Raw genomic sequence first — 26,232 nt, forward strand, 5'->3', positions numbered from 1 at the left:
TACTTTGAAGCCGAAACGTCTCCATTTTCTATTTGCTTTGCACTTTCTTAAGTTTTACTGCCACACAGCTAATAGGTAGAGAGCAGACAAACATGAAAAACTACAAGCAAATGTGGAAATGTGCTAGCAACAAGATCAACCGTCAGGAACCACTGCAAGCCAGTTTGGAAATGCTTATTTCTGCCTAGCAATCAGTGGCTTTACCGTGTCAATGTGGTAGACAACTCTTGAGCAATGAATGTCACATATATGACCTCAAATCTCATGTACGGGTTGCTGCTTTAGCTAATTCAGCCTGCATACAGTTTTGCAAGCCACTTTGCAACCCGCTTATATACGAGCTCCTCCACGTCATGTCATTTCTTACTTAGTTAATGCCAAATCTGTCATCACTGGCCCTCTACTCTGTAAGGGGTGGTCTTGATGTATAACTTCCTACATGTAGGGATGCACCAATCTGGGATTTGGATCAGTCTGATAAAAATTTAAAAGACCGAATTGGTTAAACAGTGGGTGACAATCACCTGTTCTATTCACTTCGGTTATTCTGTTTTTATCTCACCACATTATAGCAGCAGCTAGCAGGAGAACTAACAAAAGGTCAGCAGTTTGGAGGTCTTTTAAGCCGGCTATACCAAAAGATTTTCTTTCTAAGTACGCAGCAGAAAAGCTTCAGTGACAATGACAATGCTTTCCTCTCTTTCTCACGCTCCTGCTGTTCAGTTTAGCACTTATTAGGAAGGTGTTATTGTGTTATTACCGTAACATAGCATGTCATCATCAGAAACACTCAAAATGAGTGTGTTTTTGTGAGAGGAGGTTCCCTCAGTGCGTGTCTAGCATGACCATAAATAACAACAGTATGCAGTAATGACTCACACTGAGCTGAAATAAGATTGATGCAAATAAATGCGGTAAATAGTGGATTTTAAAAAAATGTGCCTTGGTCCTTGTAATTTCTTATTTAACTGAGAAGTTCAATAAATTTCTGTTTTTGGATGTATTATTTCATGCATGTTAATGACATATAAATATACTACATAGAAGCAATGTTTAAGATGATGTTGCCTTGCACACAAAATTTAATATAAGGTTGGACTAAAACGGGCTTAAAAGAATGGTATTTTTGGAAATATTCACAATCCTTCAACTGTGTCATTTTTATTTCTATGTTATCCTAAGCTTCTGTTACATGCAAGACAGAGGCATATTAATTATGAGGACTGTGGAGCTTTTCCCATTCGGGGTTTTATGCTGTCTTATTCCTGAGGAGCCTGAACAGAGCGCCTGTTTGTTGCAGGAGAGTTCACAATGGACAAAGCTGGGAACACAAACACATTAGTGTTTACTGAAGTCTCTTGAGAAGATAGACTCTTTCACAACGATGCCGTGCATGTCGATCAGCTCCTCCCCGGCTGTGAAGCGGACATTGCTGCACATTCACAAACTCACGGCCATGCAGGCAGATGTGCACTCGGACACGAGACGCTTTTTTTGTGACCTAACCCGGAGCACATTTTGTCTCCTGTCTGCTCAGATGTGGCGAATCTTCTCCCCTCATACATGTGAATTCAGTACAGTACAGCACATATACGTACGGCAGTGTTACACTTTGTAAAAAGGAGATTTGGCTAGAGAATTTCCCTGGAATATGAGGGATTTTAGGGATTAACAGGCAGCACACAGACACAGTCCAAGGTACATTCTGTAAGCAGTTAACTCATTCATAGAGGGCAAGAGTTTAAATCCCAATACAGATTCGATAACAGCTGGGAATTTGGCTGAAATAATTTTGTGATTTGTTTGGTGTATGTTTTCCTGGTATTAAAACGGAACTGCAGTGATTTAGTATTTCATGGCGATAAGGTTTGTGCATTTCCAAAAAACAGATTAAAGGAAGAATATTTGATATTTAAAATTGAGCATGACTGTATGTTGCCTAATTTCCTTGGCAGCCTTCTTGCATGGTAAAACTCCATGTGTAATACTCTGCAAAGCCACCTATCACTATGCATGCTCTCTGTTAAACGTAAAATGAACTTTTTTTCATTTTCCTAATTAAAGATGAAGAGATTGATACCTACTAAATGACCTAGGAGCTTATATAGCGTCTACACAATAGAGGCCAATTAGTTTTAGAGAATCATCATATTATTTACTGTTTAAACATAGGTTACATGTGTACCAACTTTTTTGAAACTGGGGTTGTATTGAGTCATAAATGCCAACAAAAATGCTCATATTGCTGTGTAAGTCAAATCACTCATCAAAGAAATATGGGGGCAAAAAGAAAACTGTCTGGATTGGGAATAGCGGCGGTAATATCTTCACAGTGGGGAGAAAATTTGATTCAAAATGTATAAATGTTTAATTGCTTGACTGGCAATGTCCTTAAGGGTGACGTACCACAATTTGGAAGTCATGTTTAGTCTTGTGTAATGGTGCAGAAACACAATTGCAGAATTTAAAACTGATGGTGATGAAGAAAAAACCTAACCTTCCATTCTCCAGACAGTTGATAAAAGCTAGCTAATACAGCTACAGCTGGTTGTAAGCTAACATTATGCCCCTCAATGGCTCGAGTATCCTAAAAATCAAACTTTCCCTCTGATAAAGAATTTGATTACATTCTCACATCATATGACAGGTTTATTCACTAAATGTCCGGGTCCAACAATTTTCAAAGAAAGTTTCACTGACAGCAGCTAACAGAATCTAATAGCAGCTAACAGAAACTAACAGCAGCTAACAGAATCTACCAGCGGCTAACAGAATCTAACAGCGGCTAACAGAATCTAACAGCAGCTAACAGAAACTAACAGCAGCTAACAGAATCTGCCAGCGGCTAACAGCAGCTAACAGAATCTAATAGCAGCTAACAGAATCTAATAGCAGCTAACAGAAAACTAACAGCAGCTAACAGAAACTAACAGCGGCTAACAGAAACTAACAGAGGCTAACAGAGGCAAAGACAGCAGTGCTTATTAATAGAAAAGTTCAGGGTATCCTCAACTCTTCTCAGTATCACTTTCATTGGTCAGAAGTGAGCTTCACTGACTCATCTACTTGTATGGACTCCTCAGCGGCCAGTTTAGGTAGGATTATGTACTTAAATTGTGATAGGTAAGAAAACAGAATTCAGTTGTCTGCAGTCTGCAATGCATTGACATTTAATGATACTATTTTGCACCCTGTTACTTTAATGTCTTAAAATGGCCAGGAATGTAATGTAGATGAATGTAGGATAAGTGTGTAAGTTGGGGGGGGGCTTGAGATTCCCCCTTATTTCTGGTTCTATTGTATTTATTACCACTGTATCACCGTGCAATGCAAGTGAAACTTGCTCACATAGGAGTCGGCTCAATCTCGCTGACTGTAACAGTGTCCTCAAGTTAACTTTGAAGCCCGAAAGCAGACTTCCCTCTGATCTGCTGTGCCAACATCATGCAGAGCAACACTCCCTCCTCTTAGTACCCTCAACATCCAACTGACATGGTCTTTCACAGTGCTGTTTTATTCATTACCAATCAGTTACAGTACATTAGGCCTGTGTGTTTGTGGATGTGAGTCTTGGAAATGAGAGTTAATGTATCTTTGTGGTCGAGCTTGTTCACTGTTTTCTGTTGGTATCCATTGCCTTGTTTTATCTGCTGGGCAGAAGCGTGTTTGTGTGTGTGTGTTTGTAAGTGCAAGGATTAATTGGAATTCTCTGTTTAGTCCACTTCTGCTCAGGTGAGGTTTATCACACTACAGACGTTCTTTAGAAATGGCCCACATCTGCACATAATAAAATTGACAACATGACCTTGCATTTCACTTTTAACCTTTATGAAAGAAAATGAATTTTCATCAACTTCCAGCAAATCCCAAATCCCCCTTTCAGGGACAAAAACGCCTCCTCATGCAAAACGCGGCTTAGGGTTCATTTATTAAATTATTCATAACTCGATTCAGGGAAGAAAGTCCATTCCCAAGCCTCCTCATTACAATTGTTGCCTGTGAATTGCAGGTGTTTGTGAGCGAGTGAGTAATAAAATGAGTGCTCACAGAATGAAGCATTCCCTGACCGCCTGCACTTCCAACAAAATGGACCTAATCTCTATTTTTAGCTCCAGGCGAGCTAAGATGAGTTGACAGGCCATTAAAACTTAATCAAAGGGATAGCTTTCTGTCACCCACCGGCGTCACCGGGCAGCCTCTGTTACCAGAGATATGTGCACGATGGATGGACGGTAAGCTTAAGAGAGGTAGGAAAGAGGGAGCAACACTATTATTATTACAATAGGTGTAAAGCAAAGAAAATACAGACAGGCCAAGACAGAAGGGGTTGCAGAGAGAGAGAGATGACGATAGCAGTTGTTTTGTTCCACACTTTGACTCTTATAGGCTTGGTTCATCTAGAAACAATTCCAACTGTAGCCGGTGGTCCTTGTTCTTGGCACTGAAGTCTGACAGCTGGATGAGCAGCTGATTGATTGAAATCCGCCATGATGGGGTGGGAAAAACAGAATTCCTCTCTCAGATTCATAATCTCGTCCTATTATATCGCCATGGCAAAGTCTATGTGGAGTATTTTCTTATCTAATCAATTCACAGATGGAATGTAAAATTTATACAGTGTTTTAATCTCATTAAGCCAGGATGATGTTTTCGATGTCAGACTTTTGTCTGAGCATCTGTCTAAGGCCTCCAGTCCCTGGCAGCCCTTCAATTTGCCAGGGGTGCTAAGACTCTCCAGGCCAGTCATGAGAAGGACAGCAGGGACAGTTGGATGAAAGGTGCGGTCCAGGTCATGGAAAAATGCCCTGCTCTGAACACACTGTCATTGTTCAGAAAGGCTATAGATAACAAGCAGGTGTTGATTGCTGATGGAGGACAAGGTGCCAAACAAGGAAAAAAATAGAGTTAAAGCTGTTATTCTTTCATACAGATATTTGTGTCATTTATCAAGTTTATCAATTCAAACTCATCAAGGGTCATCCTGAATACCAAGATAAAGTTGTTATTTTTCTATCAGTCTGTTTGCTGCTGCTGTTCACAGCCTTCTTTCACTCTCTAAATAGTGAGTATATGGTTGCAGGGGAGCAAGACTTCTGCTCAGGCAGTAAAAGCCTTAAAATTTGTCATGAGGTGTTTTTCCTTTTTTAAAAAGTTGCTATAAACAGTTGTTAAAATGCTAAGTTAGCAACAGTTAAAAAAAATCGAGTTGAAAGCTTCCTGTTTTTACACAGTGGAGATCCAGCCTGCATCACAGATGCACAAGTGCAAGGGGACAGAGCCGGACTTCTGTAGAGCGATCTAAAAATAGCGGCCCGACTGGACATAGTGTACGGGGAGAAGATTTTGAAGGAGAGCTGTATTGTGTTTTACAATCAAAAAAAAACCCTTGGGTTTCAGAGGGGTGTAGTACGAAGCAAGATTAATGGGTTAGCAAGCTATGCCGAGCTTTCTGTCGCTCTCTTTTTATCTAGCGAACTCACTATGGTAACTGATGCTGAACATGAGTTAACCTGGTTGGTTAAAACTGCAAGTGCCACGTTTTCACTGATTCTCTTGTTTACAGCATGTTTTAAGTGCAGTATAGATTATCTGCTGGGGGAATGGGTTTTATATGGGCAACTTGAAACAAATTTCAAAGTAAGGCAATTTCCACATGTCCTTTATTAGGCTATGGGATGGTAACATTAATGTTTAAATATATATCCGGGTTAAAGTTTCAGAGCTCTTAGAAATGAACAGCAGCACAGAGAGTGAAAGTTCTTTACAGACTTTCATCAATATGTCGTCACAATAATCTGATAATGTCTCTGATTGACGCAGGTGTCGCTCATGGGGATGATTTTGTGTGAAAGAAGAGTCACATGATCAGTGAAAGGTTCCTCTTTATGTAAGCACAGTTGATAACCACCGTCATGACGCCGGCTTTAGGTTCTGCCAAGCCAGCTAACGCAATGAAGCTCGACTTTGGTGAACTTACTTCCTTCAGCTGTTATTTGAAAAACAACGTCAGTTTCAACTTAGTGAAAACTGAGGGGCAGGGTCTCTACCTTACGATATAAAGTGACTGGAGCCGATTGCTGTTGTGATTTGGTAAATAAAACTGAATTGAATTGATTTAAATTGTTAGTTTTTACCCCACAGCCATGAACTGGTAAAGGGGTTTTGTCATGGCCCTGCAAGACGTGTGTGGTCATCCAACTTTGTGAACATGATAACTCATAAACAAGGTGTCGTAGGGTTTTCGAATCACTGTCATAGGTGCATCTCTGAAAAATCTCCAAGAAGTCTTCAGAGGTCAGAGGTCAACTTGATAACTTGTGAAAGACACCACCTAGGATTTTTAAATTCATATTATATGTATCTGTTAAAAATCTCAGACAAGTTTGAATCTCAGTGGCTTTGACCTTAAGGTCAGAGGTCAAGAAAGTCCTGTGAATGCAATAGCTGAAGAAGGAAGTCACCTAGGATTTTCAAACTGGTACATTATGTGGATCTCCTTGGAGGCTGAGGGTTGGCACTGTTGACTGACAGTAATTTTATGTGTTAATTTTGAATCCAAATCAGATGAACTGACTGTAACTTTAAGAGCTGCATGTGTATGCGAAGTGATATGATCTTAGTTCCTGATAATGTGGTCAGTACACTTTTAGCAGCTGCACACTCTGCGATTTCACAGACACAATGAGACACAGTTTTGTGTTGACAGGCTTCACGATAGTTTGAGTAGAGTTTGGAAGTTTTCACTTTCATTGCAATCAAATTAATGATGACATCTCAGCCATATCTGTAGAGGTGAGAGACAGCATGGATGCATGGGGGCTGCTATCTCCGCAGCTACCAGTCCACGCAAAACACCAGCCACTGAGAGTCACAGCTGCCCGGTAAGGAAATGTTTTATTACCCGCACACAGATATGTTTCACAGTGTGGATATCTGTTATCAGAACATTTCTAACTGCCTGTGCTTTGCATAGGTTGGCATAACTTCATCTTATTTCACTTCCTATTCCCCTTGCTGTAAAATGAGTGAATATGAAGAACTGGATGTGCTTTGGTGCCTCTTTAAATGCCACACTGTGTGTGCTTGTTGGTTTCCTTCTCGTGTCTCATGTTGTTGCAATGGTGGATACACGGGGGCCAGAGAGGGCTATCTGCCGCACAGCGAGGGCTTGGAAGGTCAGTGCCACTGCGCTGCTGAGCGTCTGAGTCAGATAAACCCATGACCTGCTTGTCTCTCGCTGGCAGGAAGAGTACAGAAGTCAGGCAGCAGTGAGACCATCTATTGCCCTCAGGAACAGCCGCGATCAGTCAGTGCTGCTGATGTGCGATCACTGCTTGTTCGTGTATGGGAAGTGACTGCTCAGCATTTTTTGTGCCATCTTCAAATAGACTTGCAGGCAAAATCCATCTCCGTGCGCAGGTTTTTGATATCCATGACTTAGTGTTCAAGTGAGAAGAGTTTGTTTGCTTCAGCCTTTATCCCAGGGAATGCAGATCCATCAGCTTGTCCTTTGACACATCCCTACTCACTTAGAGGTTTATTTTCTTAATCCAACACTTTTTCTGACAGTGTCTTATTATCTATGCAGAAATTCTGACCTGGATGCACAAAATCTGTGAGTGTATCATAGTTCCATATGCACTAATATGCCAAAAAATACACAAGAACTTGCTCTGGTAGTAGACTCTATCACAACAGCCTGTCTCTCAGCTATGGGGACTCGGTAGCAGGAAGCAGAGTGACTGTGAGCTCTCTCAGTTACAAAACCACTTAAACGTGTGTGTGTGTGTGTGTACAGAGTGCATGACGCCTCAGTCTCTATCTGGCAAAGAGCAGAACAGGAAGCAGCGAGGTGGGGCTCGGTCTATGCCGTTCTTTCTTCCTCTCCTCCACCTCGTTCACTCGCTCCAGATTTAGTCTGGCTTTTTTTTTTTATTCCTGGCGGGAAGGACATCCTGGATTTGGGGGAGGCAGGAGTGGGACTTTGTGTTGTCTGATTGGTGCTGCTGTCAGTGCTGGGTGTGTGTATGTGTGTGTGTGTGGAGGTGGCCCAAGAGCAAAGCCGGAGGGAGGCCAAAGATGGCCAGTGAGGACTGTGCATTGGAAGACCTGCCACGGGATCAGTTGATTGATAGCCCTGAGCAGGGTGATCCAGAGTCTTCGGTAGGCCACTGTGGCCGGAGCAGGCCTCAACACCGCCGCTTTCTTTCCCTGCGTTACTGTGGCCCTTCTCTTTTCTGTCAGTTTCCTCGTTCATTTCCTGTAAAAACATCTACTGTCTCACAGCGAATCACTTGTGAATTTTGACTGCTGTCCACTGTTGTGATTTCACCCTGCTGCCTGATTTGTCTTATACCTCACTCCAAAGGTTCTTTGTTGTAAAACACCAGGGATTAAGTTGTATTGTGTCGAGCAGGACTATGTCAGAGTGCAAACTCTCCCTTCCTGCCGTTCATGGTGTGTCGCTGCCTCCGCTTTCTTTTCTGCCATGAATGGCCGCTGCTGGCGCGTTCATGCTGTTCAGGTCTGCCACATCATCAGCGATGTTAATAATATACAGCAACATGCATGCATATGTACATGCCTACATCTGTATATGTGTATGAAAATAGTGCGTCTGTTGTTCTTCTAGACCAAGCAAGATAACATAGTTGACCTTTTTCAACAACAAGTGAGACACACTCAGTTTGATTGCTTCAGAGCTGTGCAGTGACGTAACATTGCATTAAATCTGCAGTTAAAATCCCACAAGCCCTCAGCCTGTGCCATGTGGTTTGGTTGTAGTGCATTGTGTTGCCGATGGATTATGGCCTAATGAGAACAGTGCTGTAGCCGTAGCCTGTGTGTGGCTGGATGGACACGGAGACCTAAGCGGCTGTAATCAGATCCGCTAAGCTGGATAGCTGGCTGCACAGTGCAGGGAAAGGCCCTGAGCAGCTCGTCTTTAAACTCCAGCACAGTGGAGCTGAGAGCCCTCAGATGTTACAACAGTTTTTAAAGAATTCACTTAGTTTCCTACTTGATCTCGGTTTTGCTGTTTAAAAATGCTTTGTTTCATTTTTAGTGTCATCAGGTTTTATTTGGTTTTATGGGCTGCATTTATAAAGGGTAAGATAAAAGATGTGCAGAACACAACTGACACATCTCCCATGTCTCCTCATGATGGTTGCGTTGATAAATTTGACCGAATTGCCAAAGACGTTTCCTGTAGTTTGAGTTCGCTGGAGATTATTTGAAGTTCAGGAGCAGAGCCACACCACAAAACGCTTCACTTCCTGTTGCATGCCTATAAATGCTTACTTTCCGCTTTCTTCATGTTGGCAGAAGAGGGTTCAGTTAGTATCTCTGAACTTTTTTCCAGCCAACTTCTCCTATTTTTAAAGTCTACTGCGTGGTCATCAGGGCCTCTGTGGATGCATCAGTGCCCATTCCCATCTGTTGCCATAAAGATTTAGCTCCACGGATTCACAGGTTCCTTCTGTCCACTTTCCATGCTCAGCCGTTGGTACACATAGAAGTTCTTCCCCATCTAATGACTCTCACCCGCTGTCTCCAGTTAACTTCCAGTCGCCTGTTCCGCAACATCATCATACTGAGTTCGAAATATGAGCTAAATCAACCGGCTTAAATCAGTTTAAACGTAGAGGTCAGACTCTTCTTTGGAGCCGCCAATCCTCAGTGAGGCCTTTCCCAAACTGGTAACCTCTAGCGTAGCTTGTTTCTTTATCAACATTTTTTATTTGCATTTGGCTTTGTGGTCATTGCACGTGAAGCTGGTTTTAGTGCGCAATATTATTAGTTCATTTTTGCGTTTTTCTGGTCTTTTCTTTCTATACAAAAACAGAGAAAATACAGCAACTGTGAACTACCTGCTTTCTTTTTCTTCTTGTGGCCATTTCACATGTTAGCTGTCTACTGGCGTTTGAGGGTCAGCTTTACTGGGAGACAAGTTACACAATGCGTTGATGAAGGTGTAGCCTGTAACAACTGTTACAGCTGTTGTCAGCAACTTTTAAATTAATCCATGCACATAATTTAAAAGAGCAGGTTAATTATGCTTTCCCTTATTTTCTGTCATGCGTATATGTTTTTTAAATGAACGATGCCCATGTTAAACTCCCATGTTAAAATGTCCAACTTCAGTAATGAAATAAGCATTTTTATAGATTTACTTTGGTGGAAGAAATGGAAATGCCTGCTAGAAATTTTTTTAAATCTGTATAGCCAGTTGGCTGCAAATTATTATTATTATTATTGGTAACTCATACATTACAGCCACCTTATTAAATTAAGGCTGTCTGTTAACATTACAGATGTGCAGGCCTGATAATATTTGTTGCCTAGCTCTTAGCTAGCTTTTCATTTTAGCTATAGCCATTAGCCACTACGTTAACTTAGCGGCTAACATGGTACCGAGTATTTGCTAAGAGTTAAAAAGCTAATGAGAACATTTGTGGCAGCCAGGTAAACGTTTATGATAACTGTTTAATATTTCTGGGTTGTTTAAAAGTTGTTTTAAACAACTTAAGCTTTAGCTTTATTGACCTCCTCATAGAGTGTTGTTCTGTGCTGTGAACACCTACTACTGCTAAATGTGTTCAGCTGCTAGCGAGGGTTAGGGCTGTGTGCCTGTCTGTCTGCAGGGTTTTTTTTTAGTAAAACTCAGTGTCAGCCATAGCTGTTGGTGCCTTTTGGAACAGCTTTAACAAAATTATGTTAAAAATATTAGAGATTTCTTATGTGACATCATGCACAAGAGTTGCTTACCATACTGGACATGATATTGTGAGGTAAAAATATGTATTTCTTAACTGATTGGCGAATGTGTCCTTGAGGCTGCTAGTTATCACTAGATGAAATTGGTCACAAAGAGGGTCCTCCACCAAAAGCATCCTTATGATTGCCTTGGTCAGTATCAGATTGGCATGGTTGCCAGCAGTTTGGATAGAAGTTGTCAACATGACTGCAAATACTTGCTGAGAGAAACTGAGAGAAACACAGTTACTTGAGAAACTGTGACACAAACCAGAAATGGAGAATATTTGTCTTCTAAGTAACAATTGTGCAGACAGTACTGGAAGGTGCATCTTTTACTGTGCCAGCAAACATTTTCCGTTTCCGTTTTGTGTCACACTTTTCACAGTTTCACTACTGCTTGGAGAATAGCTGGTAAGTGTTTGTAGAAAAGTTAGTGTGTTCAATCTGTGGGTGACCAAAGCAGTCTGCTACCTATCAAAGCAATCACAGCTGGTTGGAGATACACAGTTTTCCCTAGTGACCAGTGGTTGTCAGGAGGTCACTGACCGCTCTCTATATCTGTTTTCCTGAGGCTTTAGCAAAGGATTTCCCATCAAGGTCCAGCAAACACTCAGCAACTGGTTGTCGGAATATTCATTTTCCCTTACGACTGGTTGCCAAATGGTTACTGACTGGTCTCTAGATCTTAATCACGTGACCCTACATTGCCGTCATGGTTGTCAAACATCCAGAATGGCAGAAGAGTTAATGTCAGATGGCTAGCAATCACATATCTGCAAAACGTCAGTCTGACTTCCTGTGTGGTTAATTGTACAGTCCATTCAAGAAGTTTTTAGTTTGATTTTGTGAGTAAAACTGTGTTACTTTGTACTATTCCTAGCTAACATTAGCAGGTATCTGATTGTGTATTGCTCACACATAATCTATGGATGCAGTTTGGTAACCAAGCTTGTTAGCATTAGCTGCTAATGTAACATGTAACACAGGAGGGTCCAGCTCCAGTCCTGTGCCTTGATCCAACACAGCTGATTTAAATGGCTAAACTACCTCTTCAACATGTCTTGAAGTTCTCCAGAGGCCTGGTAATGAACTAATCATTTGATTCAGGTGTGTTGACCCAGGGTGACATCTAAAACCTGCAGGACACCGGCCCTTGAGGCCTGGAGTTGGACACCCCTGATGTAACGTCTTCCTCCTTTGTTTTACATCTAAATGTATTCACTTCTGCTCAACACAGTCCGTCCACCTTTTGTTCAGACTTTCTGTTTGAGACACACAGAAAGTTGGCTTGCAGAAAAAGGCGCTAAAACAGCTTGTTTCTGACATAGGATTAACTGCTGGGCTGCACCAAGGCCCAGTATTAGAAAAATAAGGATGATTATGACCTGTTAATCATGTAAAACCGTTTTATTAGTGACCAAGAAAAAAAATATGATGCTGGAAATAAGCTCAAATTAAACTCTTGTGCATCTGGTGATATTCTGTTTTTTCCTCTACTAAATATTGCATCTCATGTATGCTTACTATTATGTTTGCTTACTAGTGACCCGTCCAGAAGGAGACCCTGATTGATTTTAGTTTGCATTGTTGCTGTTCTAATCTTCTGTAATCAGGTTAGTGTTGATCAGCAGGAGAGCTGATGTGAGCACTCAGCTCTTTACACACTTAAGTGCTGCCTCTGCTTTGATGTTGCTTCACCACGTCAGCTTGGCAGGTCTCAAATGTTGACGATTCTCTTACAGACGTACAGTTTTCCTCTCCTTTTATCCTGCAGTGCTTCACTTTGTCAAATATGTGCAGGGTGACTGTTTCCAGCTTTTACTGTCATAACCTCAGCTTTGCTCTCAGCTGGAAATGTCACCCTGCAAGTTAGTTTCTTAGGTCAAACTGAATAATCATTCTCATACACAGCAACCTAAATATAGAACCTTTTTTTCATGTTCTTGTGGGACACCACCTTTCCCTTCTCTTTAGGCTCTTTAACAACCGTCTCCTTTTTTTTTTCCTTTTTCAGAGTGACACAGACAGGCTGTCAGTGCTCCAGCAGCTCGGTCTGGACCAAAACTCAGACTTTTCAGACTCCAGTGTGCAGCAGCGGCTGGATGAGCACCGCGAGAAGATCCGCAGAGAGATCCGCAAGGAGCTGAAGATCAAGGAGGGTGCAGAGAATCTGCGCAGGGCCACTACCGACAAGAGGAATGCCCAGCAGGTGGACTCACAGCTCCGCAGCTCCAAGCGGAAGCTTGAGTCACTCCAGGCTCAGCTCCAAGAGCTGGATGCTCACATTGTGGTCAAAGGCCATGAAGAAAACAAAGGTACGGTGCTTTACTGTATCTGATTTGGAGCATACATCACATGTTGCCTGTGCTGCTGGAGGCCTTTTTGTGTTTCCTCCTTTTAGATAACACTGAGATGTTAATAAGGCATGCTGGAGCTTTGAGTTAAATGCTTTAACATACCAACATGCTCATAGTATCAGTGCTATTGCTTAGCAGGTAAATTGTTTGGCACCAGGGGTTCCATTCCTGTCTTATCAAATCAGCACCTTTCTATACTCATATGTCCACATGGTGCCTAACAATTATACAATAGTTTTGAAACTAAACTAAGAAATGAACAACACCTTAATCGATCTCCAGAACTGTAGTTATGATGTGATGATAACATAAGCCTGAGTAATGCACCGTTTCAGCTATAAGGTACTCTCAGCTTTAGTTTTTTTTTCCCTAAAAAAGTCAGGAATTTAAAAATAATCTGTTAGCTTTAGCTGATTCCTGCTACTAGATTTATGCTTCATAAAACACCGATTGGAAGGAGCCAGGAGAGGTGGCTGGATGCCTCCTGGGTGAGGTGTTCCGGGTATGTCCCACCTGGAGGACGACCCGGGGGAGACCCAGGACACACTGGAGGGATTATATCTCTCTGCTGGCCTGGGAACACCTTGGTGTTACCCCCGGACAAGCTAGAGGCGTAGACCGGGAGAGGAAGGTCTGGGCTTCTCTGCTTAGGCTGCTGTCCCTGCAACCCGGCCCCGGATAAGTGGAAGAAGATGGATGGATGGAAAATACCGATCTGAAAGTGTCTTTATATATAAACTTTACTCAATTGTAACTGAAACTTAAACTGAAACCTGATGCCTCCTTAGGCAGGAAATATGTAAAAACTTATAAATGTCTTGTATGTTGGCCTTTTTATGGAGTAAAACAAGTAAAAAACAAACAACCAAAAGAAAACCTCATGTCCGACCATTTGACAAAAGTGATGTTTGAAAGACTGCATCAGAAGCAACCTGACCTCCTGACCCGACTCTCTTTCTGTTACCAGATTCAAATAAGTCTCCAGGACCCGTCAACCAGACGTCCACCAATCAGCACCGCATAGCTGCTTTGGAGCGGCAGCTGAACATTGAGCTGAAAGTCAAACAGGGAGCAGAGAACATGATTCCAATATATTCCAGTGGCGGTACCAAGGTAACTTAACTAGCACAACCACCAGCAAAAAGTCTTACTCACTATGTTTACTGTCACCTGCACCTTCCGGTGTTCAACCTGTGACATGATCTCTTGTCGCTTTTCAGGACAAGAAGCTTCTCCAGACAGCTCAGCAGATGCTGCAGGACAGCAAGACAAAGATCGACATCATCCGCATGCAGATCCGAAAGGCCATGCAGGCAACGGAGCAGTCTGAGGACAACCAAAGTACCTATCGTGCTTTTGTCTCATCTTTCAGTTCCTCCTTTACTCCACCTGTCAGTCTTTCAGCTTATAAACACTGCATATTTTATGATGCGGGCGGATCAATTCTTGGTTCAGAACTTCACAGCGTATAGTCTTCCAGTCAAAAACACACACTCATGCGCACACACACACAAGCGCAGTGTCCATTACAGCCCCCTCACTCTCTCAGGTTAGAGTCTTATTGATGTTCCTGCATCCCCTTGATGTTGCCCAACAACTAAAAGCCATGGCTCATTTAACAGAGGTTAGAGAGCAGGCCGGGCAGATGCGGGGAGCCAGGAAGGGAGTGAGCCTGAAAGGACTGAGTCAGAGATGACAACAGAGCGAAGCGCTGGGAAGGAAGGAGTGAGAGATGAAAGAGAATAAGCAGGCAGGATAAAACAAAGCTCAGATCAGCAGCGACGCTAGAAAGGACACCAAGCTCGCTGACATAAAGACACACACCTCGATTGGGAAGATGGTTTTGTTTTGGTCTGTGCCACTTTTCTTCCAGCGTGTTGCTTCTTCAGCTTTTTTAAAAACTGCCAAGTTCGCCATTTTTATGTTAACGCGGATCACATGATTGTTGGTACATAAATGCAGTCACTCTTGAGGGTATTACCCAACTTTCCAGTTCCTCTCAGCTCCGTGGAAGTCTTTGCATTTAAGCTTTACTGTTTATTTTACACGCTCACTCACAAGGACCTGCGCACAACCTACCCAGCGCTGCATGTCAGACAAGCTAGCTGACACGGTGGAGCTTTTACTGGCGCCAGAAATGAGTCAGATGTTTCTCCACAAGTCGGCAGCGACCTCAACCAGAGATAAAAGAGGCTGCATGTTTGATTTAAATGAGGCAGACAAAAACACAATGTCAAATGAGTACTACGATACTACAGAAGTTTTCTCTTGGAAAAATTTTCTGTACTGCTATGACACATGAGACAAAATTATCAAATGTTACGTGTCTGTGGGGGGTATCTGCAATCTCATGAGCCTTTCACCTCAGATATTTCCACAGTAGTTTTGTGGGATTAAGGTCAGGACTTTAAGCAAACTTTAGTAGAGCAACTTGTGTGTTTGGAGATTGTTGTCTTACTGCGTGGCAGAGAAATCCATTTTGCTCTCATTCATCCACACAGCATTGTTTAAACAGCTTTCATCTAAATGATCTGCAGATCAAATGATCTAAAGATCATTTAGCCTTCATTCAAGCAAGCTAGCATGGTTCCTTAATGAGAGTAGTGCTTTGTGCTTGCAGACCTGCAATGCACGCTGTTCGTGTTCAGTGATGGTGATGATTCCTGATGGTGGCCTCATAAACGTGACACATGTCTTTTAGCCTCCTAGAAGCTACCCAGGCCTTAACACTACTGGCTAATTAGCTAATCATTGCTAACTGACCGGTTTGCAGATTGTGGAGAGTTACAGTGCTCTTTAAGTGGCCTTCATTCTTACACAGTTTATGTGACTGGTGAGGATCAAATTCGTGAGATATGCTTCTGTAACCGTCTCCAGCTTGATGAGGATCAACAGCCTGTTCTTTAAAACCCCACCACAGAGGTTTTAGCCTGGGGTGACCAAGTGTAAAATATATTTTGTTTGTTTTATGTCTTTAATTCGATTTCTCCTGCAAATTTTGGTTTGTGTGGAACTCTCACAGTGTTTAAGGTTACATTTATGAGCAAATGGAAACAAAGGATCCAGTGCAGTGTTGGATAAAAGCCTCGTTACACTTTCTGTTTCTGTGTCATATTTAGTCATTTGTGCCCTTTGTTCATGTTGTGTGTTGTTCACACCTTGTCCCAGGTAAGCCGGACCTGTGTGGGGCGGAGCTGCGTGTGGAGGAGCTGTGGCATCACTACCGTGTGGAGCACGCCATGGCTGAGGGAGCCAAGAACATGATGCGACTGCTGGGTGCGGGAAAGGTCCAAGATAAGAAGGCCATTGCTGAGGTCAGAGAGGAGATGGTTGACCCTTTTCTGGGTCAGAGATCTACAGTCCTGGCAGTATCATCTGTTTTAAACCCTGAAAAGTCTCTCCTTTGGGTAGATGTAATAGAAAATGCTGAGTTCTGTGCTGTATGTTGTTACCGTTAAACAGATCCAGGCCAGCTGCTTCTCACAATTTTCAGTCTCAGATGTTAGTCAAACAATGCTAACCAATTACTAGCTGTACCTTTGTGGTGATATCAGTCACGTATCTCTCTGAAAGAAAGTGAAAGAGTCGTAACATTTGTTCCTAAATACTGAGCCAATCTTTAAAGTGTCAGTGTTTCTTTGGATAAGGCAGAAGCAAAAAAACATACTTTTTTTGGTGCGAACACATCCACATAATCCAGAGTACTCATTTCAAAGAGATTTGGTTACATTTTCTAATTCTGACTTTTTTTTCCTCTAAGCATTGCTAAATAATGTCAGTGTCTTTATAAAGATCAGTGCATACATTTACAGTTCCATGCAGAAGTCTTTAGCCTCCTCATTTTGCAAGAAAAATAGGAAATGGATGCAGCAGTTTATTGAAGCATCCAGTGAAACCATTTCTTATGAGGCTTCAGTGAACAGTTGACGGTTCAGCCGAAAGCCCATTTGACCCACAGACCTGTTAATCTCTCAGGTCCTGGTTCAGGTCTTTGCTGAATTTTTCCTGTTTTTTAGGACATGACTTTCACCATTTACAAGAAAGACTTTAGCACAAGACAGTATGTTAAAAAAATCTGAAATCTGTCTCCAGTCTCACAGCTTTGTATTCTTTCTGCGCTCCGCAGGCTCAGTGTGGTTTGAGCGGGTCGTCCCAGCGTCTGGACCTGCTCCGATGCTCTCTGGAACAAAGACTGCTGGAGCTGCCTGAGGATCATCCCAAAGCCTGCCTCATCAAAGAGGAGCTAGTGCTGGCCTCCTCCTCAGCTTTCAGCTCCCGTCACAGCACCCCATATGTCCATAACCAGTACAGCACCCTGATCAAACCATCACCCCTTACAGGTAGACAGAATAAAGAGGAGAATAAAACAGCTTTCAGCATATTCAGTCAGAGTTTATTATTCAAAAACGTAAGGTTAATTCCTCTTTGCCTTTTCTTTCCAGGCAGTCTTCAGGTTCGTCTTCTGGGCTGTGTGGGACTGCTGGAGGTCGTCCCAGGGAGAAATAGAGGGACCCCTGTCGTTCTGCCTTCTTACTCCACACCAGATGGACGCTCCTCATTCAAACTGAGCGGCCTCTACAGCCGGAGCACCAGCAGCATGAGCCTCAAGATCCCCAGTAAGAACGAGGACCTCTCGTGTAAGTGTTCCTGGTCTTTTTTTCCCATTAACTTAAGCTCTAGATGACTGTAGTAACTAAAACAAATTGACACTTGAGGCTTATAATTTAATAAAATGCAGCCCCCGGTTGGCAGTCGGCATTTTTACTTAGTGTTTGTGTATCTTTAACAGCGGAAGTGAGCGCCGTGCTGAAGCTGGAGAACACAGTGGTGGGTCAGACAGCTTGGAGAACAGTTGGAGAGCAGGCCTGGGACCAGACCTTCACTTTAGAGCTGGAAAGAGTACGACAAAGCACACTCTCAATCTGTTACACTGTCACAGAAATACTGTGATTCTAGCCTAAGCTGTGAAGCAGTGCTTTTCATGGGCTTTTACACGTGCTACAGTGCATTTGATGGGTTGTTACCCAGAAAAATACCTTCATTTTAAAATAGAGCAGAGATTTTGTTTGGGTTTTTTTTTCACTTGGATTTGTTTCCAAATTCCATACCTGGTTTAAATTCACACATTTCCCCTTCAGTATCATCTTCTAGCGCACCTCTGGACGATTTCCAGCACAGCTGCTATATATAAATCCCTCCCTGGAAGTCTCGCCCTCTTCGTCCTTGTGCCTCTGTGATGCCCGCTGGATCGCTTCCAGTGTGTCAAAATTATGATCATTCAACCAGATTTACATTCTGGTGGGGAGGAGGGAGTTGTCCAAGTCACAGAAAGGCAAATCTGGCGAGCAGAGGGGCGTTAGGAAGATAGTGAAGAAGATTGTGTTGCTCTGCATTGACAGCCTAAATCTGGGGAGCAAATTCGCAGTGCACAACCACCATGATGAAGAAACTGCCTGTTAAATGTTTACACTGTCACTGAGCTGCAAATGTCGTTCCTATAGCGATAACCAAGCATGAGCTTAGATCCTGTTTCTCACGGTTTTCCTGAAGCAGAACTGCGGACTTGTTTTTTTTTAATGTATCGAAGCGATCAAATGTTCGTGTTTTGTGATTAGTCCAGGGAGATGGAGATCGCGGTGTACTGGAGAGATTATCGCTCCCTGTGTGCTCTGAAGTACCTGAAGCTGGAGGATTTCCTGGACAACCAAAGACACCAAGTCCAGCTGGAGCTGGAGCCACAGGGGCTGCTGCTGGCTGAGGTACTGGGCAGACACATGCGTGAACATTACAGCTCCCTTTTAGTCTCATCAGAACCTCATAATCATTCATATTTGCCTGCAAACACTAAAACACAAAAGTACCTAAAAAACACAGTCGCTGTGTTTTTTACCTCAGGCGCAGACTAGAGTTGTAACGTGTAACTGTGCATGTTTCAGGTGACCTTCTTCAATCCAGTCATAGAGAGAGGCCGAAGACTCCAGAGGCAGAAGAAAGTCTTTTCTAAGCAGCACGGTATGCTCCAGTGTTCACACACAATCTTTTTATATCCACGCTTGGACTTTAAAATCTTTTTCCCAGCTCGCTGCTTTTCTTGTTTCACATTTTTTTTGACAAGCGGATCAATTTTAGAGCTGTGTGAAACCATGTTTAAGTGCTGCATGCTCTGCAGCGCCATCTACTTGTGGAAAAGGAGACTTGAATCCACCAGTGAACAAGAGAAGGAGACGCGTGTGTGCGTTAAGCCCTTTTCAGTCACCACCGCTGGCTTCATCAGTCTGTGACTGCGATCTGTCATTCAGACATGGATCCCCTTTGCATGATTGCTCCTCACGGCTTCATTCAGACGTACTCAGAACACACTGATGGAAAGTACACCAAGTGATGCATAATGCATGAGAGTCAGAGTTTTCTTAACTGCAGCTGTTTTTTGGTACCTGCCTTAATAATTAGAGAGGTTATAGGAATACATAACTGTCTTGGCAAAATAAAAAAGCTTAGAGCTCTTTGTGAAGTAAAGATCTTGGTGTCATTTGCTGTTAGATACTTTCAGCATGTCGGGGATTATTAATTTTTGGTAATTAATAATGTTTTTGTGCATCACGTGCAAATGTGTGCAGCCCTCTCACTTTGGAGAAGATAATGAGAGGTTTCAGCCGTCTGATGTTGCAAATTTGTGATAAATGCACAACAAAAAGCTTCCTGAAGCAGCTCCTATTAGTGTTAACTGGGATTTTTGCCAGCACTGGTGAGCAGTGGTGAAGATTTTATGCTTCAAAACTTTTGGAAAGGTCTGTATGTACCTCCAACAAAAACTTTAAACTGTCTGTTTTGCTCTCTATGAATTTTTTATTTTTTTTTTAGTTCAAAAGCCTTTTTGAACACAAAGAGGAAAACTTTGAGCATGTTGTCAGATTAGTCGGAGGCAGAGACTTAAAGCGAGTGTGTCACATGGCAGGTTTTTCCCCTGTTTAAAAAGTTATTGTTAGCTAAGCTGACAACTCAGCATGTCGGAGAGACAAGTGCACCACTGTAATTTCCCCTCAGTGACTCTGAGTGACTTTCTCACTTGTGCCATGTTGAAAGTGATCATTACTGCATGTTGTTAGGTCTGAGCGGGGTGCACATTCACACATGGATCTGACATATTCAGATGCCGTCAGGTTAAAAGGAAAAGGAATGCGTGTCTTAAAAAATTATTTGGTATAGCTTAGTGGGTAAAGTGGATCGGCCACTATTTGCAAGGTAAGGAACTCAACTCTAGCACCTTTGTGTCCATGTGGTCGCAGCAAAGTCTGCCTGAGCCTGGTTCAGCTGGAGCTTTCTTCCTGTTAAAAGGGAGTTTTCCTTCGTTTGGACTTTCTTGGGGTTTTCTCTTTATCATTGTTGGGTCTTTACTTTACAATACAAAGCACCTTCAGGTGGTTGTTGTTGTGATTTGGTGCTGTATAAATAAACTGAATTGCTGAATGATGCATACATCAGTTATTCTAAATTAAGATATTATTTTACTCGCTTCAAGCCTGCTGCATGTGAAGTTTTGTTTATAAACCACAGGATTTGAAATAATATCATCTATTAATTTACGAGACACACATTCTAAAGATAAGATAAGATAAACCTCTTTTAGTCCCACAAGTGGGAAATTTTTTTTTATCACGGCAGAAAGTACAAGTTAAAAGCAGTAAAAAATTAAGAAAAAAAACTCACATGAAAAAGTCACACGAAATACAGTCACATGAAAAAGTCACATGCAATAGAGTCACATCATTTGACAGCTGAGCTGAAGCTGAAGAGTTTCTTTTTCACATTTGGCAATGTGTACGTTTAGGTAAAGCTTTCCTGCGGGCCCGTCAGATGAACGTGGACATCGCTACCTGGGTCCGCCTGCTGAGGAACGTCATCCCCAGCGGAAGCAGCACGCCCAGTTTCACAAGCAGCCCGCTCACAACCAGCGCAGGGTATGTAACTAATGTGTCTGCAGGTGGACTGAAATGCATATGGCATGCCTTAATGCATTTCAGTTATTAATTTAGGATATGTTTATTTTAAGTCGTGGTCATTGATCAGTGTAGAGCTGATTAAAGGAATCAATATTTGACCACTTTGGATCAGTTGCTAATGGGTGGTGGATCTTATGTAGCTTTAAAGAACTTTTTAATGTCTGCCATTATTTATATTTTTATATTGTCATTATTATTATTGTTATTATTGCATCATTTAGACAGTGTGAGTTACACCTGAGTGGGTATTCTTGAAGTTGAGTTTATTGTTGGCGGTGTATTCATTTTAATTTTCTACCAGTAACTAAATACCGTATTTTTCGGATTATAAGGCGCACTGTCGATGAACGGGTCTGTTTTCATACATAAGGCGCACCGGATTATAAGGCACATTAAGCAAAACAAAACAGTCAGATAAGTCAAACTTTACTCAACTCATTCTTCTTGCTTCCTCCACTTCCGTACTATTGATTCATTAATGTTGAATTCTCTCGCAGCTGCTCTATTCCCATGTTGTTGCAGTATATTAATGACTAACCTCGTATTGTGGATGGATTATCTCAGTTGTTCTCCCGACTGAAGTTTGGTCCGTTTACAGCATCCTGCCATGCGATTGCATTTGTCCCCAACCATTGGGAACCCTCACATTAACTTTTATTGAGTGGAAAAAAGTTAGCGTTCATCCTCCAGCTTCACTGTGTTTATGTTATGCTAACATAGCTGTGTCGCTAGCAATCACGTAGCACATCGTTATATACCAGCTAGCCCAACTTCAGTAACCCTATAAATGTCACTGCTGTTTAGTTTTCTGTCTTCATTTATGTTGGAACTGACAGCAGAGCTGTACGTTTGAATTTTTTCAGAAATTTCTCAGTCAGAACATGGTATATCATGTTTAGGTGGAAACTAGCGAGCTAACTTCCTGCTAACTTCTAACTCCGTTAAATTTAATAAATTCTGTTTTCATGGATGCCTGGATGTTAAACTTAATTGTTACACCTGGTAAAGCAGCAACACTGATTATTTTATTAAAGATGAAAGAATTTAGACAGTTTTTAACTCTCAGTGTGCCGCAGTGTTCGTTTGACTTTGGGACCTGAAACGGACGGAGTTTAGGACCCAGATTACTCTGCGAGGGTCCTGACTACGGTAGCCGTAATGCTCCGACAATCATAGCTTACCAAAGTCCTGCTAAAACATTGTTTGACAGATTTTTGAGCACCGTGTATATGGGCTTAAATTGTGGTCATAAATATTTTGTACTTGTAAATCAGGATTTGTATGTGTAAAAAGAATTTGTGTGTGTGTGTGTGTGTGTGTGTGTGTGTGTGTGTGTGTGTGTGTGTGTGTGTGTGTGAAAAAAAAAAAAAAAAAAAAAAAAGCGCCCCTCCAACAGCCAAACCCATCTGTTCTCTGATTGGATTGTTACATTTGTGATTGACATGACATTGACCAATCAGATGAAAGGAAGAAAAATAGGGTCAAAATTCATACTTGTAACTTGCAGAGTTTCACACGTTTTTTTTTTTTTTGGCTAAGTCCACACACAAATCTTTTTTACGCACACACAAATTCTTTTTACACATACAAATCCTGATTTACAAGTACAAAATATTTATGACCACAATTTGAGCCCATACGTGTACCACATAAAATCGGTTCGAGGTCAGTAAGCGCAACCAGAATTCATACATAAGGCGCACCGGATTATAAGGCACACTGTCGATTTTTGTGAAAGTTAAAGGATTTTAAGTGCGGTTATAGTGCAGAAAATACGGTAATGCTTTTATTTGTGCCTCCACAAAGTTTTATTTCTTTTTTCTTTATTTTGTGCACTCTGCAGGGAAATCTCAGTGGAGAAGCTAAACCTGGAAACTGACCATCTGGTAAAACCTGAAGTCAAGACAGATGTAGTGGACTCACCTGCTCCCGTGGTGAGTGAGATGCAGAGATTCCGTTGGGGAAAAGATGGGCATCTTTATACTATCACGTTACCATTTTCCTGTTTTCCTACCTGCAGCCTCTGTCTTGAAAACAGTGCTCCCTGTCATACAGGCTGCCTTCCTGTGGGCTGCAGCGAAATCTAAGACCGGTCTAGCCGGGGCCTGAGCGGAGACAGAAACAGAAAGAATGAATAATTAGCCAAATGGAGAACTGAAATCTCAGGGAGACAGCTTTAATGAGACATAATTGGATGGAGGGGAGCTTTAATTTGATCAAGTCCAAATCTGTGTGATTTTCCCAGTGTGAAGAACACAGTCTGCAGAGGGTGATAGTGTGGGAGTGAAGAATAGAGAGGTGGAAAATAGAGGAACTGTGGCAGCGAAGCAAAGAACCAACTGAGCCTGAAAATTAAACTTATTTCATTTTCACTTACTTATGAAAGGGAAACAGTTATTATTAAAAACAATGCAGTTTAGTAAGAATAAAAGGAAAAGAATTTTCAGGAACTGCTTTAAAGATTATGACGATTATCAAAAATACACAGTTTATTCTGGTTTAAATCCAGAGACATTAAATCATTTAATTTATTTAAAATTGCATCACATAAGTGAATAGGCTAATGTCAAACATAAGGCCCGGGGGACAGAATTGGACCGGCAAAGATTCCAATCCGGCCCACTGGAAAGATTTGGAAAAAGTAAAGGAGTGCATAGATTTTGAACTTTTAACTATATTTTTATAAGTTTGCAGCTTTTTCTATTGATTAAGATCTCCTCCACGACCATTCGTGAAATACCAAAGTAAATAAGGAGTAGATTAAAAATTAAATGGCAAAAACTTTCCTGTTTTTCCAGTATCTGCTGTATCTACTGTAGAAATGTTCTACTGTAGAAAAAGGGACATTATTAAAAATACGAGACTGTCTGGGCAACGAGCTACCAGACCTTTTTCTGTTATTTTAGCATGTGAAAGAAATTTTATTTTATTTATACAGCGCTAAATCACAACATCAGTCGCCTCGAGGTGCTTTCTCTTGTAGGCTAGACCCTACAATAATACATAGAGAGAAAAACCCAACAATCATATGACCCCCTGTGAGCAAGCACTTTGGTGACAGTGGGAAGGAAAAACTCCCTTTTAACAGGAAGAAACCTCCAGCACAACCAGGCTCAGGGAGGGGCGGGGCCATCTGCTGGGAATGGTTGGGGTGAGAGAAGGAAGACAGGATAGAAGACATGCTGTGGAAGAGAGACAGAGATTAATAAGAAATATGATTCAGTGCAGAGAGGTCTATTAACACATAGTGAGTGAGAAAGGTGACTGAAGAAGAAATACTCAATGCATCATGGGAACACCCTTCCTGTTCTTCCTGTTAAAAGGGAGTTTTTCCTTCCCACTGTCGCCAAGTGCTTGCTCATAGGGTGTCGTCTGAGTTTTCTCTGTCTTATTGTAGGGTATTTACTTTACATTATAAAGCACCATGATCCTTTTAAATAATATTACATTATTACAGGAACTAAACAAGGAGACAAAATATCATCTTTTCAAATATAAGCTTTAATTTGGTGATTTCATTCCTTGCATTCTAAATGTAATAATCCAAATTATACACTTTATGCAACATGGGTTGTCAGTACACTGTATGCCAGCAGAGCTAGTGTGACTTTAAATATAAGAGGCCAGGGAGGAAGACAGACAGATTTAGACAAGCAGAGAGAGAGCCAGAGGGGGAGAGGAGCCCGTGGCAGATGGTGTGTTCAGCGGGGTTGAAGTATTATGAGATTAATTACTCTGATGTTTTTTAGACAACTAATTAGCAGTGAGAGGGGAGCGAGGAGGACAGGGGAGAGGGGAGCAGCGAGGCTGTCGGCCAACAGGGGGATCTGACCATCAGGCTCGATGAGCATCACTGACTGATTGTCTGCTTCTACAGATGTTCTCCATCATTTTGCCCTCTTTTTGCTGTATTCCCTTATTGGTATTATCTCCCCTCTGTGTCTCTTGTCATTCAGTATGCTGGTGTTTCACATTTCCCCTCCCCTGTTATCACAGGAACAGACGCCGGTCATTGAGCCTCCGTCCATACCAGAAGTCCCTGTTCAGGAGACGCCAATCAGATCACAGTCCCACAACTCTTTAAGCAGGTGCAGAAATAGACAAAGATCCTTATCTCTCTCTGTCTCACACACACACACACACACACACACACACACACACTTGAACCCACACCTGAGCATGTCTTTTGCAATATTGCCAGCACAGCATGACACCAGGAAGACACCCCCTCACACAATATGGCCATATTTCGTAACCTCTTTTTTTTAACACCTGATTTTAACGTTGAGTCATCATTAATATGGATTACTGCATATGTCACCCTAGAATAAGACATGCTTTACTGTGTTAGACGCTAAAACGCAGAACAAAAAAGCGAGATTTTGGTGTATGTAACGGATTTTGTTGAACGTTATGAAAGACGTTTATTGCATTTGCTGTATAATAGTAATTTCCCTCTCTCAGACCCAGCAAAGGACCTCTTTCCCTGCAGGACTTCAAGCTGATCGCTGTTCTCGGCAGGGGCCACTTCGGGAAGGTACTGTGTTTCATTTGCAAAATGATAAAATACACATCTGTTGTGTAAAGAAGCTTTTTAATATTAGCAGCGTGTCAGATAAACACAAGCTCCATGCAGCTCCATGGAGCATTTTAGCCTGTTTTAGCTCTGTGGGATTCATTCAAGTGGGCGTGTGAAATAGCTGTTTGATTGATGAAACGTGCACACTGGACAGTTTTATTCTTTCCATCATACCTTTGGTATTAGATCTTGGTATTACACCCCCTATGAGCTTTGAATTCTAGGATTTTTCACAGAATCCAACCGATTTGTGAGTGGCAGATCATACCTACTAATCTTAGCCAGTATATCAGCTGATCTTAGCTCTATATATCTATATCTATAATAACTAAGATCTGTTGATGTAAATAGCTGAGAACGTTTTCATTTATAACAGCAGATAAATGAACATTTAAAAATGATAGAAGAGATGGGGGAAGCACCCTTTAACCATTTTACGAGTGTTGACTTTGCATTATTTGTCCACCAGGGGGCACTTTGTAACTTCCTTATTGGCAACAGGTGTTTGGAGCCGCAAACAAACAGACCTGCTAATCTG

General features: G+C 41.9%; 1 protein-coding gene across 4 annotated transcripts in view; it reads left to right on the forward strand.

Annotated features, from left to right (window-relative positions):
• pkn1b (protein kinase N1b) overlaps positions 1-26,232 on the forward strand; it is a 43,716-nt gene that overhangs the window by 10,516 nt on the left and 6,968 nt on the right. For 3 of the 4 annotated variants that reach the window (XM_063471303.1, XM_063471302.1, XM_063471304.2), the window contains 13 exons: positions 12,773-13,073; positions 14,083-14,228; positions 14,336-14,456; positions 16,284-16,429; positions 17,242-17,455; positions 17,558-17,752; positions 17,905-18,014; positions 18,731-18,874; positions 19,052-19,127; positions 20,944-21,073; positions 22,959-23,049; positions 25,112-25,203; positions 25,580-25,652. In XM_063471303.1, the coding sequence (XP_063327373.1) occupies positions 12,773-13,073; positions 14,083-14,228; positions 14,336-14,456; positions 16,284-16,429; positions 17,242-17,455; positions 17,558-17,752; positions 17,905-18,014; positions 18,731-18,874; positions 19,052-19,127; positions 20,944-21,073; positions 22,959-23,049; positions 25,112-25,203; positions 25,580-25,652 (1,839 nt within the window). Of the gene's footprint in view, positions 1-7,956; positions 8,164-12,772; positions 13,074-14,082; positions 14,229-14,335; positions 14,457-16,283; positions 16,430-17,241; positions 17,456-17,557; positions 17,753-17,904; positions 18,015-18,730; positions 18,875-19,051; positions 19,128-20,943; positions 21,074-22,958; positions 23,050-25,111; positions 25,204-25,579; positions 25,653-26,232 lie in introns of those variants that run through there. The other variant, XM_063471301.2, reaches the window with a different exon arrangement.

Source organism: Pelmatolapia mariae, linkage group LG4, assembly GCF_036321145.2.
Source record: "Pelmatolapia mariae isolate MD_Pm_ZW linkage group LG4, Pm_UMD_F_2, whole genome shotgun sequence".
NCBI lineage: Eukaryota > Metazoa > Chordata > Actinopteri > Cichliformes > Cichlidae > Pelmatolapia > Pelmatolapia mariae.